The 20,629-nt window shown below is 40.7% G+C and overlaps 1 protein-coding gene across 6 annotated transcripts; it reads left to right on the top strand.

The window, feature by feature from the left end:
- Positions 1-1,165: 1,165 nt before the first annotated feature.
- CLTA (clathrin light chain A) lies at positions 1,166-20,449 on the top strand. Of its 6 annotated transcripts, none has more exons than XM_034410745.3 (7): positions 1,239-1,718; positions 12,513-12,550; positions 14,555-14,672; positions 15,455-15,566; positions 16,750-16,803; positions 18,734-18,769; positions 19,983-20,449. In XM_034410745.3, the coding sequence occupies exons 1-7, from the start codon at positions 1,514-1,516 to the stop codon at positions 20,152-20,154; spliced, it is 735 nt and encodes a 244-aa protein (XP_034266636.1). In that variant the 5' UTR covers positions 1,239-1,513; the 3' UTR covers positions 20,155-20,449. The 6 variants fall into 6 exon arrangements, with proteins under 6 accessions (XP_034266641.1, XP_034266642.1, XP_034266636.1 ...); XM_034410743.3 differs by having other exon boundaries at positions 14,534-14,672; XM_034410749.3 differs by lacking the exon at positions 18,734-18,769.
- Positions 20,450-20,629: the final 180 nt, after the last annotated feature.

Raw genomic sequence — 20,629 nt, 5'->3', positions numbered from 1 at the left:
AATACAAAGGCAACTTTCTAATATTGTGACATTACCAAGTTTTGAACTGTATTCTGGAGAACTAGAAAACGAATACCTCTGTATGGACCTTTTTCATTAGAATAAGCTTTACAAGGAATATCTCTACAGATTTTGTAGCATTTGAAGTGCCGAAGTCCTGTTGCAAAAAAAGTTAACGTTTTTGCTTGTCATGGAAAACAAACTGGTCAGATCCCAAAGGTGCTTTTTCAAGAGGCAACTGGACTTTCTGGTTTTCCTTTGAACACATTTCGCTTCTCATCGAAGAAGCTTCTTCAGCTCTGACTGGATGGTGGTGGGGAGTCAGAGCTGAAGAAGCTTCTTGGATGGGACAAGCGAAGCATCTTCAAAGAAAAACTAGAAAGTCCAGTTGCCTCTTGTAAAAGCACCTTTGGGACAACCATGACCTGGATGACTGAGAATCTCCATAGACATTTAGCGATAAACTGGCCAGATGAACTGCCATTTATTAGAGCTGTGTGATTAAGTTACACAGAAAGATCGACCAGACCCTTAATGGGCCAAGTTACTGCTACAGAGGTATTGTATGTGATTTTAGATATTTTAGTTGTAATTTTATATATTATCTGACTTGACATAAATTGTAAGACACATTTTTGTAATGTGAATTGTAATCACTTTATATAAATCCAGATACCATCTAACCCATATATTCCTTTTAGACTTCACAGATTCTAGCCAGATTGTTTTACAGATGCATTTTAAGTTTGTCTCAAATTTTCTTTACTGTCTCTGAAGATCGATTTAGAAGTACTCACAGAGAGTTCCTAGTACTTGTCTGTAATAAACTGACTGACTGGCCAGAGAGGATAAGAATACTCCTTGTAGTAGTACTCGTTCTTTCTGTTACAGCAAAGCCACAATTGCTTAGTGATTTAAGTGCCAGTAAATTACTAGGACCCATTTTCAGAGAAAGGTGTGCAAAGGAGCGTTTTCTTTTCGAACGAACTCTGGCGCTCCTCCTTTCATTGAATGTACCGTAGACCATTCACGTTATAAATCCGGTTTTTGCCTCAATGCCTCCGTTTAATATGCCAACAGGGAAGTCCGCTTTACTGGGGATGGACGGGGGGGGGGGTGAGTTGAGAGGAGGGGGAGAGAAAGCGAGCGCGTCCCGCCCGCGAGCAGTTCCCTCCTCCTCCTCTCCCTCAGAGCGCACGGACGAATGAGTAAAGGTCACGTGCGCAGAATCCCGCCTTCTGGGCACACTAATTGGCTTATGCCTTTCTCTCCCCTCGGTTGGTTGGTGGATTTGAGCCATCACTCTAGCAGCTTTCCCGGGATGGGGGGTTGTGGAGGAAGGAAAAGAGAAAAAGGCTGCTGACTGCTGGACTATTAGCTGCAGGAAGCCGGAAATACTACTTGCTATCCGTTAAACGGTTGCCTCCGGCGGGTTTGTAGTCTCTTTTTTTTTTGGCCGCTCGTCCGTTGGGACCGTCGCTTCGGTTGGCTCCTCCCCGATTCTTTTCGTTCGATGGCCGAGTTCGATCTCTTCGGCGCCCCTCAGCCGGTGGCGGGAAACGGGGCACTGGGGGTGGGCGGCGAAGAAGACCCAGCCGCCGCTTTCCTGGCCCAGCAAGAGAATGAAATCGCGGGCATCGAGAACGACGAGGGCTACAGTATCCTGGAAAATGGCGAGCTGCCCGTCGGGATGCAAGGCCAAGACGGGCTGACCGCAGGTTAGGAGAGGGCCCGGCCGAGGACGCGCGCGGGGAGGGGAAGGAAGTGGCACGTGCGGAGGGGGGGGGAAAGAAAGAGAGGGAGTGGGTCACGTGACAGCCGGCGCGCGCTTGTACGGTTGGCCTGAGTGGGGGGGAGGGAAGAGAAAGGGAAGGAGGGGGGAGAAATGGAAGCTTCGCGTTCGATCCCCCCCCGCCACCCTATCTAGACGTTCGATAGCTCTCGAGAGGAGGGGGCAGTAGAATTGTCTAATGGTTAGATCTCCTGCTTCCCCCCCCCCCAAATCTCTCGCTCTGACCGCGTTCTCGTTTAAGGCTGACCCGAAGGGAAGTTATGTCATAGCGAACGTATGAAGACGCCTTGTAATACTGGGTAGCCTTCCCCCCCTAAAAAAAAAAACTTGTCCAGAAAAATATACCTTGCGTATTTCCTTCACAAACACCCCCCCAAAAAAAAATTACACCCCCCCGCCCAAAAAAAACTGAGCCAGTTCGTGTAACTTTTGAAGCCATTGGAGCCGTAGGCTGACACGCTCCTTGTGGCTCTGGGCGCCTTTTCTTTCTCTCTTCTGCCTCTTTCTTCACGAGAACCTGTATTGGGAGAGTTTTGCTGCCTGAGGCGGCTTGCCTCGCCCCGCCTAATAGGTTGTAGGGAGAATCCAGCGTCGAATAAATGGCAAATAAAATGAGCCACGGTAAAGAAAACTGCCTCGGAACTGAATTGAAACTTCCCTTTCTAAGGAAAATTTTTAAATTTTTTAGTAATTTTTCTAGTCTGGGCATCTACGCCAGCGCTTCATATTTTTCCACACCTTTTCTTTCTGCCTCATAGTTCACTTCGGATTATTGGGGTGCTCGTCCGTCCTCCCAATAATTGTCGTTCCTATCAATGCCCAATATTTGTATTTGTTTCCAGGTAGCATTCAAGAGGCTGGTCGTTACTTATAATTCCTACTTAAACTACTGTCATTATGTATGGGCCTGCCTCCTTCAGCATCGATTCATCCTGTTTGAGTAGTCCATGAAGGATTGCTCTGGATTCCTCTTCAACACTTCAAGGGCAAATGGGCCTGTAACTGGCCTTTTTTCAGTAGCATTCCTTGTGGAATTTGCTGTCCCTGAAATCTATATGTATATCGCTACAGTATAGTTCTATTTTTCCACAAAGCAACAGAGAGCTAGCCCTTTAAAAGAGCATAAGACAATTAAGATCAACAGTATTGTGTCTAATCCTTATATATTATACAGTCCCCTTTTTTTAGCTATATAGCTGTTGAAATATTTCTGTTTTTGTTTTATTGGTTTGTTTTTTAAATGTTAGTTGCATGGAGTCTGAACTAGGCAGAATATAATTGTTTCTTTAAACATAAAGTCCATTTAGGAAAATAACATGGAAATAGGTCTTCTCAGCTTATATTCTAAGCTGCTTACGTGTCTTTTCACGCTATATGTAGCGTTAGTAAGAAACTTTTAAGTATAACACCTTCTCTCACCATTTTTTAGTGGTTCTTTAAACAACATAATAAATCAGAAATATCTCTTAAACATTAAAGGGACATCACAACCATTAATTTGGATGTTTTATATTAGATTTGTTATAGACTATAGGTTTTGGACAAAAAGGATAGAAATAAAGAGGAAAAAAAAGTTATAGAAATGACTTCTGATCTTTATAGCAGTTACAAACGTTTATCATTTTTCCCTTTAGAATTATATAAGAATTCCCTTCTTCCCATGTTTAATATGTTTTAATCAGCAAATCCTTTTTGTTTATTGTCAGCAAAAAAAAAAAGGGTTTTAATCTTTTATAAACCTACTGTTTTGTCCCTAATCAAGACAGGTCAATGCCTCCTTTGTGGGTACATTTTAGCTAAGCACTTCTGATTTTATAACTCAAAAACAAATTGTTTCCTTTTTCTCTCCCTCTTAACATGATTCTCATTCACTCTATATTTGATTAGCACGAAATGAATTATAGAAACGGATCTATTCTGAATCTGTATGATTCCAGCTTGAGAGCACAGATTGCATTTTTGGCTATGGTTTGATCCTCTATTGCAGTGATGGCGAACCCTTTCAGCACCAAGTGCCCAAACTGGAATGTGCACGCCAGAAACCCAAAGACCAGCTGGCCAGTGCACATGTGCGCAGGGTGAGCTGGTCTTCAGGTTTCCAGCACGCACGAAGACCAACTGGCCGGCACGCATACACACACCGGAAACCCAAAGACCAGGTGGCTGTGGATAACCTTTGGTGGTTGTACAACATTATCTTCTGCCAATGCAGAGAAGTGTTAAGTGTCTTTGGAACTAAAGTACATTCAATGCTAGGAAAATGATGAAACGGCCAAATAAAACATCTGGCTTTAACCCCTTCTCTCTCCCCCCCCCCACCTCTGTTCAATTGTATCTGATTCTTGGAGATTGCCTGGACAAGTCCCTATAGTTCCCTGGGCATGGTTTTTCAGAAGTGGTGTGCCATTTCCGCCTCCCTACAGCTAAGAGAAAGTGACTGGCCCAAGCTAATGCAGCTGGCATTGTGCTTAAGGCAGGACCCGAACTCATGGTCTCCTGATTTCTAGACTGGTGCCTTAACCATCTAGTTCCTTTCTGTTTCAAAATCTGCATCATAAAACTAAAACTGTTCCTATGAAGCCTTTTAGATCTAATATGTGCAATCTTGATGAAATTCCTTCGTATAAAATCACCACAGGTACTCCTTGACCTATGGCTATAATTGAGCCATGAATTATGGTAGTTAAACAGGTCACCACACGACCATACCTGATTTTACAACATTTTTTGTGCTGGTCATTAAATAAATCCATTTTACCCAATGTGCTTTATAAACATTGGAAGCCAAAACTGCCAAAAATTGCAGTCACGTGACGCTGGGATGCTGCAATCAGCCATAAGGATAAACCAATTGTCAAGTGCCCAAAATGTGACGATGTAACCATGGGGAGGTTGGCTGTCAGAATTTTAAACATAGCTGGGGTTGGGGCAGTGTAACTTCAAATGGTCTGTGAGTGACGAGCTGTATGTTGAGGATTATCTAATGTTAATTTTGTCTAAAAAATGATTTTGTCACCTTTGCAGAGGAAGGTAGAATATCTAGCTAAAAGAGACGTCTGATTTCAGTATGTTAAGTTGTCCTGATGGTCACTATAAGAAGAATGAGAACAAAAAGTGTTATCTAATGCTAGATTTGAACTTGTCAGAAGGGCTTTGATCTTGCTGTAGGTACAGTAAAAAAGGTAAAGGAGTCCCTGCAGATTTTATTCCATTAGTTGTTGCTGCCTATAGGGGCAGTGCTTGTCTCCATGTCAAGGCTATTGAGTCAGCACTGTCGGAAGACATTTCCAGAATTATGTGGCCACTTTGATGTCACGGAGCACTGTTATTTTCCCACAGAAGTGGTACCTATTTATCTACTCACATTTGCATGCTTTGACTGTTAGATTAGCAGGAGCTGGAGCGAGGATGGGAGCTCACACTATTGTGTGGAGTTCGAGTCTCAAATCTGGGCTGCAGCTTTCCAGCCAGCAAGCCCAACATCTTAATGGCTGAACTATCATGCTATCCTTGCTGCAGGGAATGGGAGAAAAAGCACAATTGTTCAATACATGTTGTCTTATAACTCTTAAGGATGGATTCCTCAACTGCTCTCATATCTGTTTTGTCCAACAGCAGTTTAAATTCACAAGAAAAATAAAGAGGAACAAATGGACTTAGGCAGAAAATAGAAAAAATTCAAGCTTGAACACAATTGTGAATAAATTAAAAATTGCTTGATCTTAATTTGGATTAATAGAAAAGTATGGTCTAAGTATACTTCATAAATTCAGTGTTTATTTGATACAAAGTCTTGATAAAATGGCCTTGCTGCTCATTTGTTTGTTTCTGATAAGAATAATGTAAATCAGCTTCAGTTTTTCCTTGCATTTGCTATATGTGACAGAATCCATTACGTATTTGCTAATAAATAGTAACTGTTCTAGAATGCTTGGCCAAAAACTTTAGAAATGGGTTTAGTTTAAAATAGAGGTTTTTGTTTGCTTGTTTGTTTACATCTACAAAGTCACTTTCTACATACATGTTGAAGGATAATTTGTACAGCTTATGAAATATAGTATGCTTTTGTGAAAAAATAGATTGGCGTGGCAACAGCCCTGCCCGAGCTCCTCGACGTGATAGCCATGGTGGCAGTTGATACACCCTGGCTTATGGTCATGGGTGATTTCAACTTGCCGTCCATTGGTGAATCGTCCGAGATGGCTTGGGAGTTCATGGCTTCCATGACAACCGTGGACCTGACCCAGCTAGTTCATGGCCCCACCCACAGGGGGGGTCACACTCTGGACTTGATTTTTGTCTCTGGCCAGTGGTTGAGTGGTCTTGTTATAGGGGATATAGACATGGAACCCTTGTCATGGTCAGATCACTCGCTCCTTCGCCTGGACCCTCGAACCGCTACACCCCGCCGCAGGGAGGTGGAGCCAATAAGATGGGTCCGCCCCAGGCGCCTGATGGATCCTGAGAGGTTCCAGATGGAGCTTGGGCCACCTCCTGAGGATCTGGCACATGACTCGGCCGAGGACCTGGTGGCTGCCTGGGATCGGGCGGCTGGTGGGGCCTTGGATCGAGTCGTGCCTCTGCGGCCTCTGACCCGGTGTCGATCCCTCGCGGCTCCTTGGTTTACCAAGGAGCTGAGGGAGATGAAGCGCCGGAAAAGACGCCTGGAGAGCGGTTGGAGGGCCAGTCTCGCTGAATCTGACCGAACACTAGTAAGGTCGCATATTAAGACCTACTTAGTGGCGATAAAAGCGACAAAGTTTAATTACTCTTCCGCTCTTATTGCATCATCAGAGAATCGTCCGGCCGCCCTGTTCAGGGTGACTCGTTCCCTGCTTCAACCGAGAGCGCGGGAGGACCCCCTGGAAGGCAGGGCTGAGGATTTCGGACAATATCTGTATGACAAAATCGCTTAGATCCGGGGGGATTTGGACTGACTGGGTAGATTCGGGCAGGGTGGCGAGGAATAGTCTTGAGAATGTTATCTGGGAAGAGTTTGACTCTGTGACCCCTGATGACGTGGACAGGATTTTGGGGAGACTTAGTGCGGCCACATGTTTACTGGATCCGTGTCCCTCCTGGTTAGTATTGGCTTCCAGGGAGGTTACATGAGGCTGGCTCTAGGGAATTATTAACGCTTCGTTGAGTGAGGGTTACTTCCCCACAGCCTTGAAAGAGGCTGTGGTGAGGCCTCTCCTCAAGAAGCCCTCCCTGGACCCGGCAGTATTGGCCAACTACCGTCCTGTCTCCAACCTTCGCTTCGTGGCGAAGGTTGTTGAGAGTGTGGTCACGCGACAGTTTCCACAATTCCTGGAGGAAACGTCTTATCTAGATCCGTTCCAGTCGGTTTTCAGGCCTGGGTACAGCACGGAAATGGCATTGGTCGCGTTGGTAGATGATCTCTGGAGGGCTCGGGACAGGGGTTGCTCTTCTGTTCTAGCCCTGTTAGACCTCTCAGCAGCTTTTGATACCATCGACCATGGTATCATGCTGCACCGGTTGGAAGAGTTGGGGATGGGGGCACCGTGTTACGGTGGTTCTCCTCCTTTCTCTCTGACCAGTCGCAGTTTGTGTTGGCAGGGGGGCAGAGGTCGACCTCGAGGCCTCTCATCTGTGGAGTGCCTCAGGGGTTGGTCCTCTTGCCCCTTTTGTTCAACATTTATGTGAAGCCGCTGGGTGAGATCATCCGTGGCTTTGGGGTGAAGTACCACCAGTACGCTGATGACACCCAGCTGTACATCTCCACCCCAGGCCACCCCAACGATGCCCTTGATGTGATGTCTCAGTGCCTGGAGGCTGTGTGGATCTGGATGGGGAGGAACAGACTCAAGCTCAACCCTTCCAAGACTGAGTGGCTGTGGTTCCCGGCATCCCAATATAGTCAGCTGACTCCATCGCTGACTATTGGGGGCGAGTCTTTGGCCCCCTCGGAGAGGGCGCGCAATCTGGGAGTCCTCCTGGATACGCAGCTGTCCTTGGAAGAACATCTGACGGCTGTAGCCAGGGGGACCTTTTGTCAGGTTCGCCTGATTCGCCAGTTGTGACCCTTTCTTGATCGGGATTCCATGTGCACAGTCACTCATGCCCTCGTCACCTCTCGCCTGGACTACTGCAACACTCTCTACATGGGGCTCCCCTTGAAGAGCACCCGGAGGCTCTAACTGGTCCAGAATGCGGCCGCGCGGGCTATTACGGGAGCTGCATGGCGCTCCCACATAACACCGCTCCTGCGCGAGCTGCACTGGCTCCCAGTGGTCTTCCGGGTGCGCTTCAAGGTGTTGGTTACCACCTTTAAAGCGCTCCATGGCATAGGACCTAGTTATCTTCGAGACCGCCTGCTGCTACCGACAACCTCCCATCGACCTGTGTGCTCCCACAGAGAGGGCCTCCTCGGGGTGCCATCAGCCAAACAATGTAGGCAGCTGCCCCCTGAGATAAGGAGAATCCAAGACCTTGGTGTCTTCCTCCGTGCCCTTAAAACTTTCTTTTTTCATCAAGCCGGGCTGGCTTAACATATTTTTAAATTTTTAATTGGTTTGTCATTTTAAACGGGCCAAATTAATATATATTCTTTTAATTGTTCTTAATGTTTGTATTGTATGTTTTTATCTGGCTGTACACCGCCCTGAGTCCCTTGGGAGAAGGTGCGGTATATAAATTTGAAATAAAATAAAATAAAAATAAAAATTACAAAAAATGTTCATGCTCTATGCGATATATTTTATGTGGATTTAGAGTTAGGTTTGTTTAAGGAATACTGATCTACATTTTTGAACATAATAAAAATATGATATATTCATTTAATGGCATGCTGTGGAATTTTGACCACATTGGTTGCAGTTCTGTGGCAAATGCAAGGAGACATTTCTTTGGGGCTGAACAGAGCAGCATACTTGCGGCTATAGCTTGTCTTTGGGATTTGAGCTGAGGGACTGCAGGTAATTACAATCAATGTTGGGTGAAATGATTTCTGGGTACATTCATAGGCTGGTTTCCATTTTGCCAGAGTATAGGGAGAGGTTTTTTTTTTTTTAATTTAAGTGATAGCATATGTACTGTAAGGAGGGGTTATTGGTATTGAAAGAAGATAAAGTTCTATTTTTTGTCTTGTTAATTTAAACCATCTAGAGCAGTGATGGCTAACCTTTTTGCCGTCGTGTGCCAAAAATAGGGGGACCCCGGGGGGGGTGTCGCACACGTGTGAGCCCATACCTATAATTCAATGCCCCCCAGCGCCCCCCCATGCATGCACGCGCAACACCCCCTCCATGCATGCGCATGCGACCCCACCGCGGTCTCCCTGCTTTTGGCATGCGGCGGCAAAAATGAGCCCATTTCCCGACTTCCGGGATGACCGCAAGGCCCGAAAATCAGCTGGCTGGAGCTGAGCTAGGGCAATGCTCACGTGCCCACAGATATGGCTCTGCATGCCACCTGTGGCACACGTGCCATAGGTTCACCATCATGGATCTAGAGATTTGTGGGTTTGATTTATAATCATTTAATTGTCATTCTTAACATCTATAATATTTTTTCATGTTGTTCTTTGTTTGGAATGCAATAGCAGTGATAGCGAAACTTTTTTGTACCGAGTGCTGAAAAGGGAGCGCACATGTGCACGCACCTGGACCACAACCCAGAAGAGGAGCTTCCCAGGGTGCATGCGTGCACCCAAAAATGAACTTTCGGTTTCACTACTGAACTTCTGGTTTCAGCCAGCTACTGTTCCGAGTTTCTGGCACATATGCTCACGCAGGAAAACGGAAATCCAGCTCTTCTAGTTTCCGGCACTGCCACATGCAAAAAGGCCAGCTGATCGTCACGCATGCATGTGCGTCAGAAACCTGGAAAAGGAATGGGTGATGCGCATGCCAGGCGATATGGCTCCGTATGCCACTTCACGCACACGTGCCATAGGTTCGCCATCACAGCAATAGCATCTTAGATGTTTCCTAGACATCTATTGTATTGTAGCATCCTAGATGTTTCCTTGGTTAAATATTCAGAGTAAATAAAATAATGAATAGAAAATTAATAGAATTAAAAAATGAGAAACCATGTAGATGATGGTTTCTGATATTTTTCCAGCCATTAACCATATTTGTGTCCTGTGACCAGGGAGAAGGAGAGCTCAGAATCTAGTTACCGTAATAACATTTTAAGCCACTGCCTAAATGCCACTCCCATAGGCATGCATTAGTGGACTTTTTCTGGTATTTTAAACTTGTCTCTTCTTTCTCTTCAAGAAATACTTATCCTTTATTTCCCCACACCCCTCAAGAGCCAAGAGAGTGTATGGTTAGAATAAATGCTATTTTTAGGTATGATGTTTGAAGGAGATAGGTGCAGGTTTCTACTTCCCCGTGTAGATAAATTATAACTCTTAATCAGATTTGTGCTCTATTTTCTTTTTAATTGCAGATAGTGCTCCCCTCTTACTATCAGATTATTCTTTGCTTCTGGGAATGTTTAATGGAATAGAATGTTTAATAGAATGCAAACGTTAAGTTTTATTTACTATCAGATCTATTTTTAATCCATACAGTACATAAAGATGTTTAGTATTATAAGAAACAATCCATGAGAACAGTAGTCATTATGAATAAACAGAGAAACAGAAAATAACCACAGTGAAGGTCACAATTGTATGCTCAATAATATGATATTCATTAGCACAATTTTGTTTTCTTCAGTTCACTCATATCCCTGAGTCTACTTTGGTGTAGATTTAAAGATTATACATGGAAATAGTGGGCAAAGGGAATCTGAAAGCATGAAACGATGTCTGTTTTCATGTCAAGGACCTGTCTGGTCCAAGCTTAATATTGAATGTATGCTGTAGTAATTAAGAACAATGTCCCACCTAAAATTGTATTAGGACTGCAGTCGTAAAAACTATTGACAAACGAAAACTTTTTGTTTTCTGCAAAAATTAAACAAAGACTCTTAAATTGTTCCAAATACAGTTCTGTTGAATTTATTTCATATAATAATTATCTAAATTATCCTTTCTAACAGTGGAACTCAACTAAAGCATTTCTTTAGATAATTGCAATTAAAAATATTCTGTTCATCAACTGTTGATATTTGAACGTGAAATCTGTTTTCCTACCGGGCAACCTGGAAATATAAAAATATGATCCAGTTTCGATGTTTCAAGTCTTTTCTTAATAAAACAAATACTCACACAAACACTTTCTTTTGCTTTCATGTTGCTGATTTCAGGATCCTATAAAAAAATCGGGGATCTGAAAACACGGTTTTGAACTGGTTTCAGGGCCTGATGTGCTCTGTTCCTGGTAACCACTATTTTCTGTTCAAAGATAACAGGAAGAAGTGTGACTACATATATCTAATCTTCTGGCAAAGGATGGAATATGCAAGTGCAAATTTCCTGTTTCTAAAAAAAATTCTAGTATACTTGGATTTTTGTCTTCATCTCTTTAAATATTTAGCCTTTTAATTTGTGTGACTCAAATCTCACTATTAGTTAATTATTAAGGATAAAATTTTAAAAACTATTAAAATTAATAAAACGTAATCTCAATAAAACATTAATTCTAAACTGGATTCTTGTGAATTTTAGAAATAAGGTAGTACAATTTTAAAAACAATGAGAAATTAAGTTGCTGTAATCTGACAGTAGAGACTGAATCTAATTTTCTCCTTGCCCTAGAAAATTAATTAATGGAATTGTAGAATACATAGAGACATTATAGAAAATAAAATATAAAAGAAAATGATCTGTGAAAGAAAGAGTTTGTGTGTGTATTTGCTTTATTAAGAAAAGATGTGAAACAATAGTAACAAGGAGTCTTGGTTCTGATCCTTGCTTAGGCTCAGAAGCAACCTGGGTGATTTTGGTCCTCTCAGCCCTATACTGAAAATATCTATCAAGCAAATGTGCACTGGCCCATCATGATAGCTAAAGCTCCATAATCTTCAGTGAAGCAGGATTGATTTCACTGGATTGATTCAAGCAGATTATATATACATTTATACATTCTTTGTATTATTGACCACATTTGTATAACTATCCATTTCACGTAGTGACCCTGGGTGGCATATACAATAAAACGCACAACCATTAAAAAACAATTTTAATTAAAAAGATTAAGATAAATAAAAACAATGACAGGAGTGCATTCCATTAATTATATATAGCCATCTAGAAGCTTCATTTCTACTGTTGGATACCCAAGCAAGTTGACAGAATCACTTTTAAGTGCCTTCTGGAAGGTCAATCTCACCTCAGGGTGTCTATATTTATGATCTCTCCCAAAATGAATGTAGCCCTTAATTTTCCTAATCTAATAGAATTTATGCTTTACTCTTGTTATAATCAATTTTAATCATTGAAATTATTTTTCAGTAAATTATTTAGCATTTCAAGTGTTTTGAAACTATTATAATAGTGGCTTTAACAGTTATCTTGAAATTGGTATCTTATAAAATATATTACAAAGGGAAGAGGTTGACTGAAAAATTATGGCTTCACCAAGTAAACAATTAGAAGAGCTTTGAAACATGAGCTTTCTGTAGTATTTATTCTTAGTTAATATAGTCTCAAGTTCCAGTTGAGAGGGTGAAGCTAGTTTAACTATAACTAAATAAAGTCTCATTCTTTAGTTTACTTTCTTACATACTTTTAAATGCTGCTTCTTTTAAAGAAAGATTCTGTTGCCAAGAAAGTTAATGTAGACCATTTCTTCTTCCTCAGATGCAATTGATGGAGTGACGAATGGCGATATCTACCAGGTAAGTGAAATTCTACTGTAAGAATGGTCACCACTGATTGAACCGAACTCTTGATAATGAGTTTTGTCTCCTGTTACATCATGTCCCACTTAACAACTGCACCTGTTAACAATGAATTTTCCAGTCCCTATATTGTTAAGTAAGTTGAAGACTACCTATAATTCAAAGAACCATACGATACGTACATAGGATGATACGTATAGGTAGTCCCTCTGTTACGACAGTTCACTTAGCAACCGTTCGAAGTTGTGACATAACCCCTCCCCCCAAAGTACTTACAACATAGTCCCCAGGTTATGAATGTCGCAACACCACAGCAGTCATTCATCCTTAAGAATGACAACAGAGGCACTGCAACATTCATCCTGCCTATTCCCTCCCCCACGTTGGGTCTCCATAGGCAGGCCTGTTTCCACAGTGAAAAGATCTTTACTTACCTTTTGAAGATCTAGCAAGCTGACTCCTCTCCAGCCTTTCTGTTTCTTTGCCTGCCTGCTCAAACACTTTTTGCCTTGAGACTGGAAGCTTCTGGGGGCCATGATCTCACGCGACTTCAGGCACACATCTGCTTTTGCAGAGAAGGGGTGCCTAAAGTCCTGCGAGATTAAGGCACCCAGAAGCTTCTAGTCTGCACACGAAAAGTGTTTGCATGCCAATAGGAGGCTTGAAGCAACATGATTTCACTGGCCCAAAACCTCCCGTCAACATCCGAATATGTTTCTGTGCCAAGGCTGGAAGCCTTTGGAGGAGATTCACTGAGGCTGCCCGTTGCTCCAGAAGTTGCAGGCAGCCTCAGTGAGTTAGAGAAGCTGATCAAGTCGTGCTTGTCCTGCTCTCCCTCTGCTCTTGCTGGGAGCAAAGAAACTAGAGGCAGGAGAGGAGGCAGCTCGCTAGATCTTCGAAAGGTAAGTGAGTCTCCATAGGCCTGCCATTGCAGGATTGGGGAGGGGGGAAAGTAATTGCGTGCGTTCTCTGGATTAGGTGAGACCTTGGGTGGTCTGAAGCAGGTGGTCTGTTCCATCACTAGGTCCCCCATGGCTTTCCCCACCCTGAGATACCTCATGTGCACTTAATGTATCCGATTAGCAAATGCATGGACAAAAGGAGGGAGTGATCATGTTCAAGTTATACAATTCACTCCTTCGAATCCCCAGGTTACGAATGTATTTGGCAGGCCCCATTGCATTTCTAACTCGAATACTACCTGTAATTCCATTTGTTTTTCTTCTGTTCAATTATGTCCAATTCTCGGATACTGCCTGGATAAGTCCATGTGGGGTTTTTTGGCCAGATATTCCAGAAGTGATTTGCCATTGCTTCCTTCCTAAGACTGAGAAAGAGTGACTGGCTCAAATTGACCCAGCTGGCTTTGTGCCTAAGTGGGACTAGAACTCACAATAATCAAATTTCTACCCTGGTACTCTAACTACTACATCAAATTGGCTTCCAAAAATTTCCCATGAATACATGATGAACCTTCCAGTTAAAATAAATTTATATGCCTTTTCCTTATTATTTGAAAAGTATATTGGGTGGTATCCCCTCTTTGAGGGTCAGCATGATATTAACGAAATACAGGAGAGATACTTGGCAGTGCTCTCTTCTGACAGATAGTTATCACTCCTTTTTTTCCCTACAGATGACTAGGATTCATCTATTTCTTTAGCAAAATACTATTATTAGTGTTGCCCTTTTCTTATTTTTCCTAGCAAAAGAAGGTTTTTCTTAGGTTTTCTTGCTTTTTCATAGTTTAAGGTGGCAGCCAAAGGGTACTTTTTTTTTAAAAAAAAGGCTGAAACCCAGAAACTCTGCTCTCAACTCCCACTTAATGCTTCATTTGCCATGGAGGTTATATATTACCAAATCTTTCCAAATAACTTGTCATTGTTGATCCATTTGCCTCTTCTTACATTTCTTCTTACTCTTCATGCAGCAAAGCTAACCATACCTTAGAACTTTATTTTTATTCAATTATAAAAATAGCTGCCTCTTTGTCTGGATCAGGAGAGCAATGGTCCTACAGACTGCTATGCTGCTATTTCTCAAGTTGATCGTCTGCAGACAGAACCAGAGAGCATTCGCAAATGGAGAGAAGAGCAGCGAGAGCGTCTAGAAGAGCTTGGTAAGAATCTAATTTTCAGCATCACATAACTGTTAATGGGAACTTTATTTTAATCTGAGTAGCAATATTGTCAGTTATCCTTGAATTGCAAACCATAGGCACGGCATTTGCCATCTCTCTTGAATGCATTTTGACTCCATTTTGAGTATGTCTTCCTGTCCATTAGGTAGAAAGGAGAGTATTGTTCAGGCCCAGAAAATAGGGCCGATCTGTTGTTAAAGCAGAGAATATATATAATAACCGTTCTTGCCAAATAATCTCAAATTCTAGAAAATTCATTTGTGTGGTTTTTTTCCCTAACATGTATAATGTTTTTCTGCTGATTAGTTTGCATAGCATTCATTGTCCTATTCAATTTTTGAAAGAAATAGTCATTAATATTTCAAAAATAGAACCAATTTTTTTTTAAAAAAAAGAAGTCTTAGGAAACTGGGATATGCGACCAACTATTTCATTATTCTTGTAGAGTTACTTCAGGTCATGAACTTGGTTGGTGTGGTGGATCTGGTTTCATTTTTTGCTACATTTCAGAAAGGAATTAATATATTTGTACTGCTAATTAATCTCGAAATTGATTCCAGCCTTTGTGCTTACTGCCATTAATAGTCATTCACAAAATCTAAGTGGTAAACTGCCTACCTTCCATTGATTTTTATCCCCTAGAAAAGTCCTATGATCTCTATAGTTTTAGTTAGTAATAGTTCAGAATTTTAGCTTTATTTAATCCCAAAGAGTAGATATGTATGTATAAACCACATGTCTGTGTGTATATTTTTTTAAAGATGCAAACTCTCGGAAGCAAGAAGCAGAATGGAAGGAAAAAGCAATAAAGGAATTGGAGGAGTGGTATGCAAGACAAGATGAGCAGCTACAGAAAACGAAAGCAAATAATAGGTAAATGATACAGTTAAAGATCAATTACTGGATTTTGGCATACCTTTTTTATTAATATTTTTGCTGACATGATAATGGCTCTATGCTGATTATAACTAGCAAACAGTAACCTCTCTGAGGAATTTTCAGGAATCCATTATTCTTAGGATAATGATTTTCTCATTCCCAATTCCCCCTCTTTTTTTTTTTTTTTGTATAGATGTATATCTAAAGTAAGAATTACCATGACTTTGCTAGTACCATTGAACAACTGTTTTCAGTAATAGAGTCAATCTCAACCCTTTCCCAAAGACTAAATGACTGTGTATATGTGATTGTGTATGTTATAGGTGTATAATCTGTGTGTGAGAGAGAAAGAGAGAGACTGTTACGGTTATAAAATATGTATGTGTTTATGTGTATGTATATATACACACATACTTGATTAGGTAGTTTCTTGCAGTAGTCTGGTATAAAAACTCAGCAACAGGGGTTAAGATTTTTTTATTGCAATCAGTATTTGATATTTCTGAATGAAACATTTGAAAATGTTGCTGTGTTTTGACAGTTAACTTTACAGCCAATTCAATAAATAGGGTTGTTTTTCTTTAGCCGTTTCTGTGGTTTTCAGTCAGGAAGTCACAATTGCTTCTTAGCCTTTTTCTACCATAGTTCCTGAGTCTTGTGATAAAAATGAACTGCAGAGATGACAGATGGAATGTCCTCTTTACTATAATAGCCACTTGCTGGTTCAAAGGTTTAGAAATGCTCGCTCTGTAGAGCAGATTTCCCCTTTCTTAGCATAAACCAAAGCACTTTTTTAAAAAAGCTATTGCAAGTTAAGTTGCCTTTGTTAGCTGTTGTTTATAAACTAGTTTACCAAGATATCCATAGTTTGAAATTTTATTGTGCAAAACAATGCCTGAAGACCTAAAGAGAGCAATCAGGATGTTTGATTATCTGCAAGGGACTAATTTACCTTAATTGAGCTAAGTTGTTTCTTATCTGTGTGGTTTATTTCTTAACACATATTTCTTACATGTTTTTTTCCTTCACTTAACAATTTCTAAGTATTTCTAGGATCAGATTAATCTGCATGCTAATCACTTGAAATTTAATTCTACTTGGCTATGTTTCCTTTTGCTTATTCTTTTCTCTTTGTCTTCTGTCTGCTTGCCTCTTCTGTGGATTACTTGCCATCTAGGGTGGCAGATGAAGCTTTCTACAAACAACCCTTCGCTGACGTGATCGGTTATGTGTATGTTGCCTAACTACTGGTTATATTCTGATCCATCTGTTTTACTTAACATTTTTTAATCTTTGAGAGTTATTGTGATCAAAATACCCCTACGGAGAGAGACATACCTTGTTATAGGGCAAAATAGGAAGAAGACATCTGACTTGGGGGGGGGGGGTGTCAATTTCTATGATATTACATGCTGTTAAAATAGGCAAGAATAATAGTATCCAAATGTCAATTGACTTCTGGCCACATAATCACTGAATAATTTAGGTGCTTTTTAATCAAAGAATGGTGGAAGTTTCAAATAAAATTGTAAGGAAGAACAATTTTCCAGTGTTAAGGAAAGAGATTCCATAGTTTTGTTGTCACTTCTTGTTGAGTTTTGAATATAGTACTAAAAGTGTTATTACTATGTAGCAAATGCTGAAGACTTCAGATAACTCATGGTTTGGTTTGAGTTATGCAGTAGAGTGTATATCTGGAATAACAATTAATTGTAAAAATATTAAAATTAATAGATAATGCTAGAATAGGTGAAATAATTGAATAGTAAATTGAACTTTTTCAAATCAGTGTTCGGTTTCATTAATATTGTAATAAGCAAACCTGTCTTAAATTTCATTCTATATTGAAAATTAAACTACTTAGCATGCAGAGTTGAATTTTGTTGAACTAAATTAGGTGATCTTTAATAACTGAAAACACTCAGTTGTTTTCTCACAGCTGAGTACTCTTCTCCTGTACTTTTTACATATTTGGCTGTTTAGGATTATGTTACCCAAGCATATAAAATAATAAAAGCTACTTACAGCTCCTTTATAGCTATACTAGGTGTAAAACTACTGCAGTGGTTAACAAGAAATAGAAACAAATGGGAAAACAGGTTAGATAGTTTTGTATAACTTCCCTGTAAAATATAGAATGGGAGAATTCATTCAGAGTCATAAAATATTGCTGGAGAATTTAGCTCTAGTAATTGTAGGTAAAATTTAGACATACCACTTTCCTATGTAAAAATAACTCTTGTTTCAGAATAAGTGGGATAACTTTTTCTGTTTTTCTGTTCATATTCCAGTTCTATACTCTGAAAAAATTAAATAAAAGGTGCTTCTTATCTTCTGGATGTTTGTTCTGGATGTTTGTTGTTCAGAATCAAATGCCTTCTTTCCTCAATGCACATGCTAAAATTGTGATACTTATGTTCGCTGGGGCGAATCCAGATGGACAAAATAGAATACTATAATACATGTGTTGATAGAGTAATTGTCTTTCAAAAGAGAACCAAGAGAAAGAGGCATGAGCAATTTGCAACACATTTTTTCCTTTTTCCTGCTTGAAAACACCAGTAATGGCAAGTTCAGGAGATGGGGAAGTCACTGTTCCTCGTCTATACTCAGCAAGTTTGTAGTTAAATGGAATATGTCAGGAATTGAGGAAAAAGAAATAGTGATCAAACTGCTTTGGAGCTGGGACCCTGTGTTCCTCACCATGATTTATATTTCCTTAATTGCCTACAATATTTTCAGATTCGTTGTGTAATCCGGAAGAGTTGCATGGCAGCCCTTGAGAAGGCCGATGGATATTTCATGCCTGTTTCTATTCTGAATTTAGTACCAAAACTTTTTCCCAATGCTATAGACGTTTGGTAGATGACTTAGGAAACCCCTTGACTTGTGAAATGCTGGACTTACAGGTGGTGTCTGCCTTTGATTTTTGCAGTCGAAGTTCAGGCAGAAAGGCTGTTTTCTGTAACTGGTTGAAGGGGAGAGAAGAATGCCTGTAGTGCAGCTGCCATAAAAGAAATTTCGGAGGCACCTGTTCCTGAATGTTGATAGTGCTGCAAAGTGCATGTCTGGCCAGCTTTACTTGCCATCTGCATTATGCTCATTTTCATTTTTCTATATCTGACTTAAACTCTCCTTTTTGTTTCTCTTCACCTTTAAAGCACAAACATAAACCATCCTTGCTACAGCCTAGAACAGTTAAGTAAACTCTTCACTGCCCCTTAAGTGTCTTGTCCCATGAAATAGCAGTGTTGTAGTGACCCTTGTCATCAGTGGTGTTTGTAAAATATAACCATACTTGTGATCAGTGCTGAACTTCATTAGTTCATCTCATTGCTTTTTCCCCCCCTTACTCTGTGGGAGTAGTTTTCTTCCTTTTCCCTTCCCCATAAGTAGGTCTGCTTTATTGCATTTGCTTGTGTTCAGAGCTCACAGTCTACTTCGATTAGCTCCAGAAAATAATTTTTCTATTTGTGAGCAAGGTAGCAGAATGCTAGTATTGAAGGGACAATACTTGTGGTGATGTCACTAAGCACAAAATGTGCAGATGAAGAAGCAGATTTCTCCTTGGCCTTTCTCCTTCAGTCTTCCTTGCTCCAGCCTTTAGGTCCATAGCATTTTCAAGCATAAGGGCTATGACTTCTTTTCTTTCATGCTAATTTCTGCTATCTCTCAGCAGCATTGAAAATAGCATTCCAGTTTCATGTTATAGTTTGTAAAAATTGAAAATAACTACTAAGAAGGCAACTGAATACCAATCTTAGCATACCGTGCCAACCTGATTACTTCTACTAGTATCCATAGGATCATTGGCGATGGCCTTATATAGAATTAAATGGTGATCCTTCAAACTTAGTGTCATTCAGATCTGACTCCTAATAGCTCTCCGAAGTTTCAGATTGGAATCTCTTTTTTTCTCTCCTTTTTTTTTTTTTTCCCTGTATGGAAATGCTCGGGATTGCACCTGGAACCTTCTGCATGGATTACACATGCTCTGCCATTGTATTGTGGATCTTCTAATTTATATTGTATGCAGAACTCTGTGGGTAATGAGATTATGTGCCATTGTCAAATTTGCACATTACACAGACTCAGGTTATGCATCTGTACAGTTGATTCTCAACAAATCCATTCTCCTCAGCCTTGTACACTATATAAGGTTGAGATTACTCTTCTCTGTTAAACCAAGCATACATATACTCCCAACTACTTGACTTAGCACCTCTCTGTTCACCTGGGTCTTGATTACTGCCCCTTCCATAATTTGAAGGTCTAAAAAGAGTGGATTGGAAATTTTACCCTACTTTGAGTGATGGTGATGATTTTACAAATAATTAGAAAGCAACTGATGGGAAAATGGGCAGGAGTCCTATTTTGTTGAAATGAAACATGGTGTTGCATTATTTCTAGGGCAGCTGAAGAAGTCTTTGTGAATGATGTTGATGACTCATCTCCTGGCACCGAGTGGGAACGTGTGGCTCGGCTCTGTGACTTTAACCCCAAGTCGAGCAAGCAGGCGAAAGATGTGTCCCGCATGCGCTCAGTGCTGATTTCGCTCAAGCAGGCCCCGCTGGTTCGCTGAAGGGAAAGCACAACCTACACTACAAATGCAATATCTAACTTTACTCAGAGAAGCTGTGTTTGCAGTAATTGGATTAATTATGTTTAAATGTTTTTTGTTGTTTTTGTTTTTGGACCAAACCTCACGATGTATTTAGAGTTTGATCATTGTTCTGTGATTGCATGTTTCTCCTCTGTGTCCTCCTGGTGTCCAAACTGGGAGAAAGCTTCCAGAACTGTAGTCTCTATGCTCCTCCTCTTATGCATTGGGATTTGACTTTCAAATGTACCAATATTAAAGGTCTGTTTAAATTGCACTGTTGTGTGGGAATATTAAAAAGCCGAAGAAACTTTACTCATTTAAAAGGATTCTGTTGTGCTAGCTACAAATAGTTGGGAATATAATGGCTGAAAATTGTATTTTCAAAAACAGAAAAATTACTGTTTTTTCCCCCCAGTTATCCCTTGCACTATAGTATAACATTTCCAAACCGGGA

This window comes from Pantherophis guttatus, chromosome 2 (genome assembly GCF_059756535.1).
Source record: "Pantherophis guttatus breed Tessera chromosome 2, ASM5975653v1, whole genome shotgun sequence".
In the NCBI taxonomy this organism is placed as follows: Eukaryota; Metazoa; Chordata; class Lepidosauria; order Squamata; family Colubridae; genus Pantherophis; species Pantherophis guttatus.
This window is presented reverse-complemented; position numbering and strand designations above follow the sequence as displayed.

What these genes read in the sequence shown, in the direction of transcription:
- CLTA (XM_034410743.3), top strand. Translation starts at nt 1,514, where the DNA reads ATGGCCGAGTTCGATCTCTTCGGCGCCCCTCAGCCGGTGGCGGGAAAC. An exon ending in CCAAGACGGGCTGACCGCAG is followed by an intron (nt 1,719 to 12,512) that starts GTTAGGAGAGGG and finishes CTTCTTCCTCAG; the next exon opens with ATGCAATTGATGGAGTGACG. An exon ending in AAAACGAAAGCAAATAATAG is followed by an intron (nt 15,567 to 16,749) that starts GTAAATGATACA and finishes CTTGCCATCTAG; the next exon opens with GGTGGCAGATGAAGCTTTCT.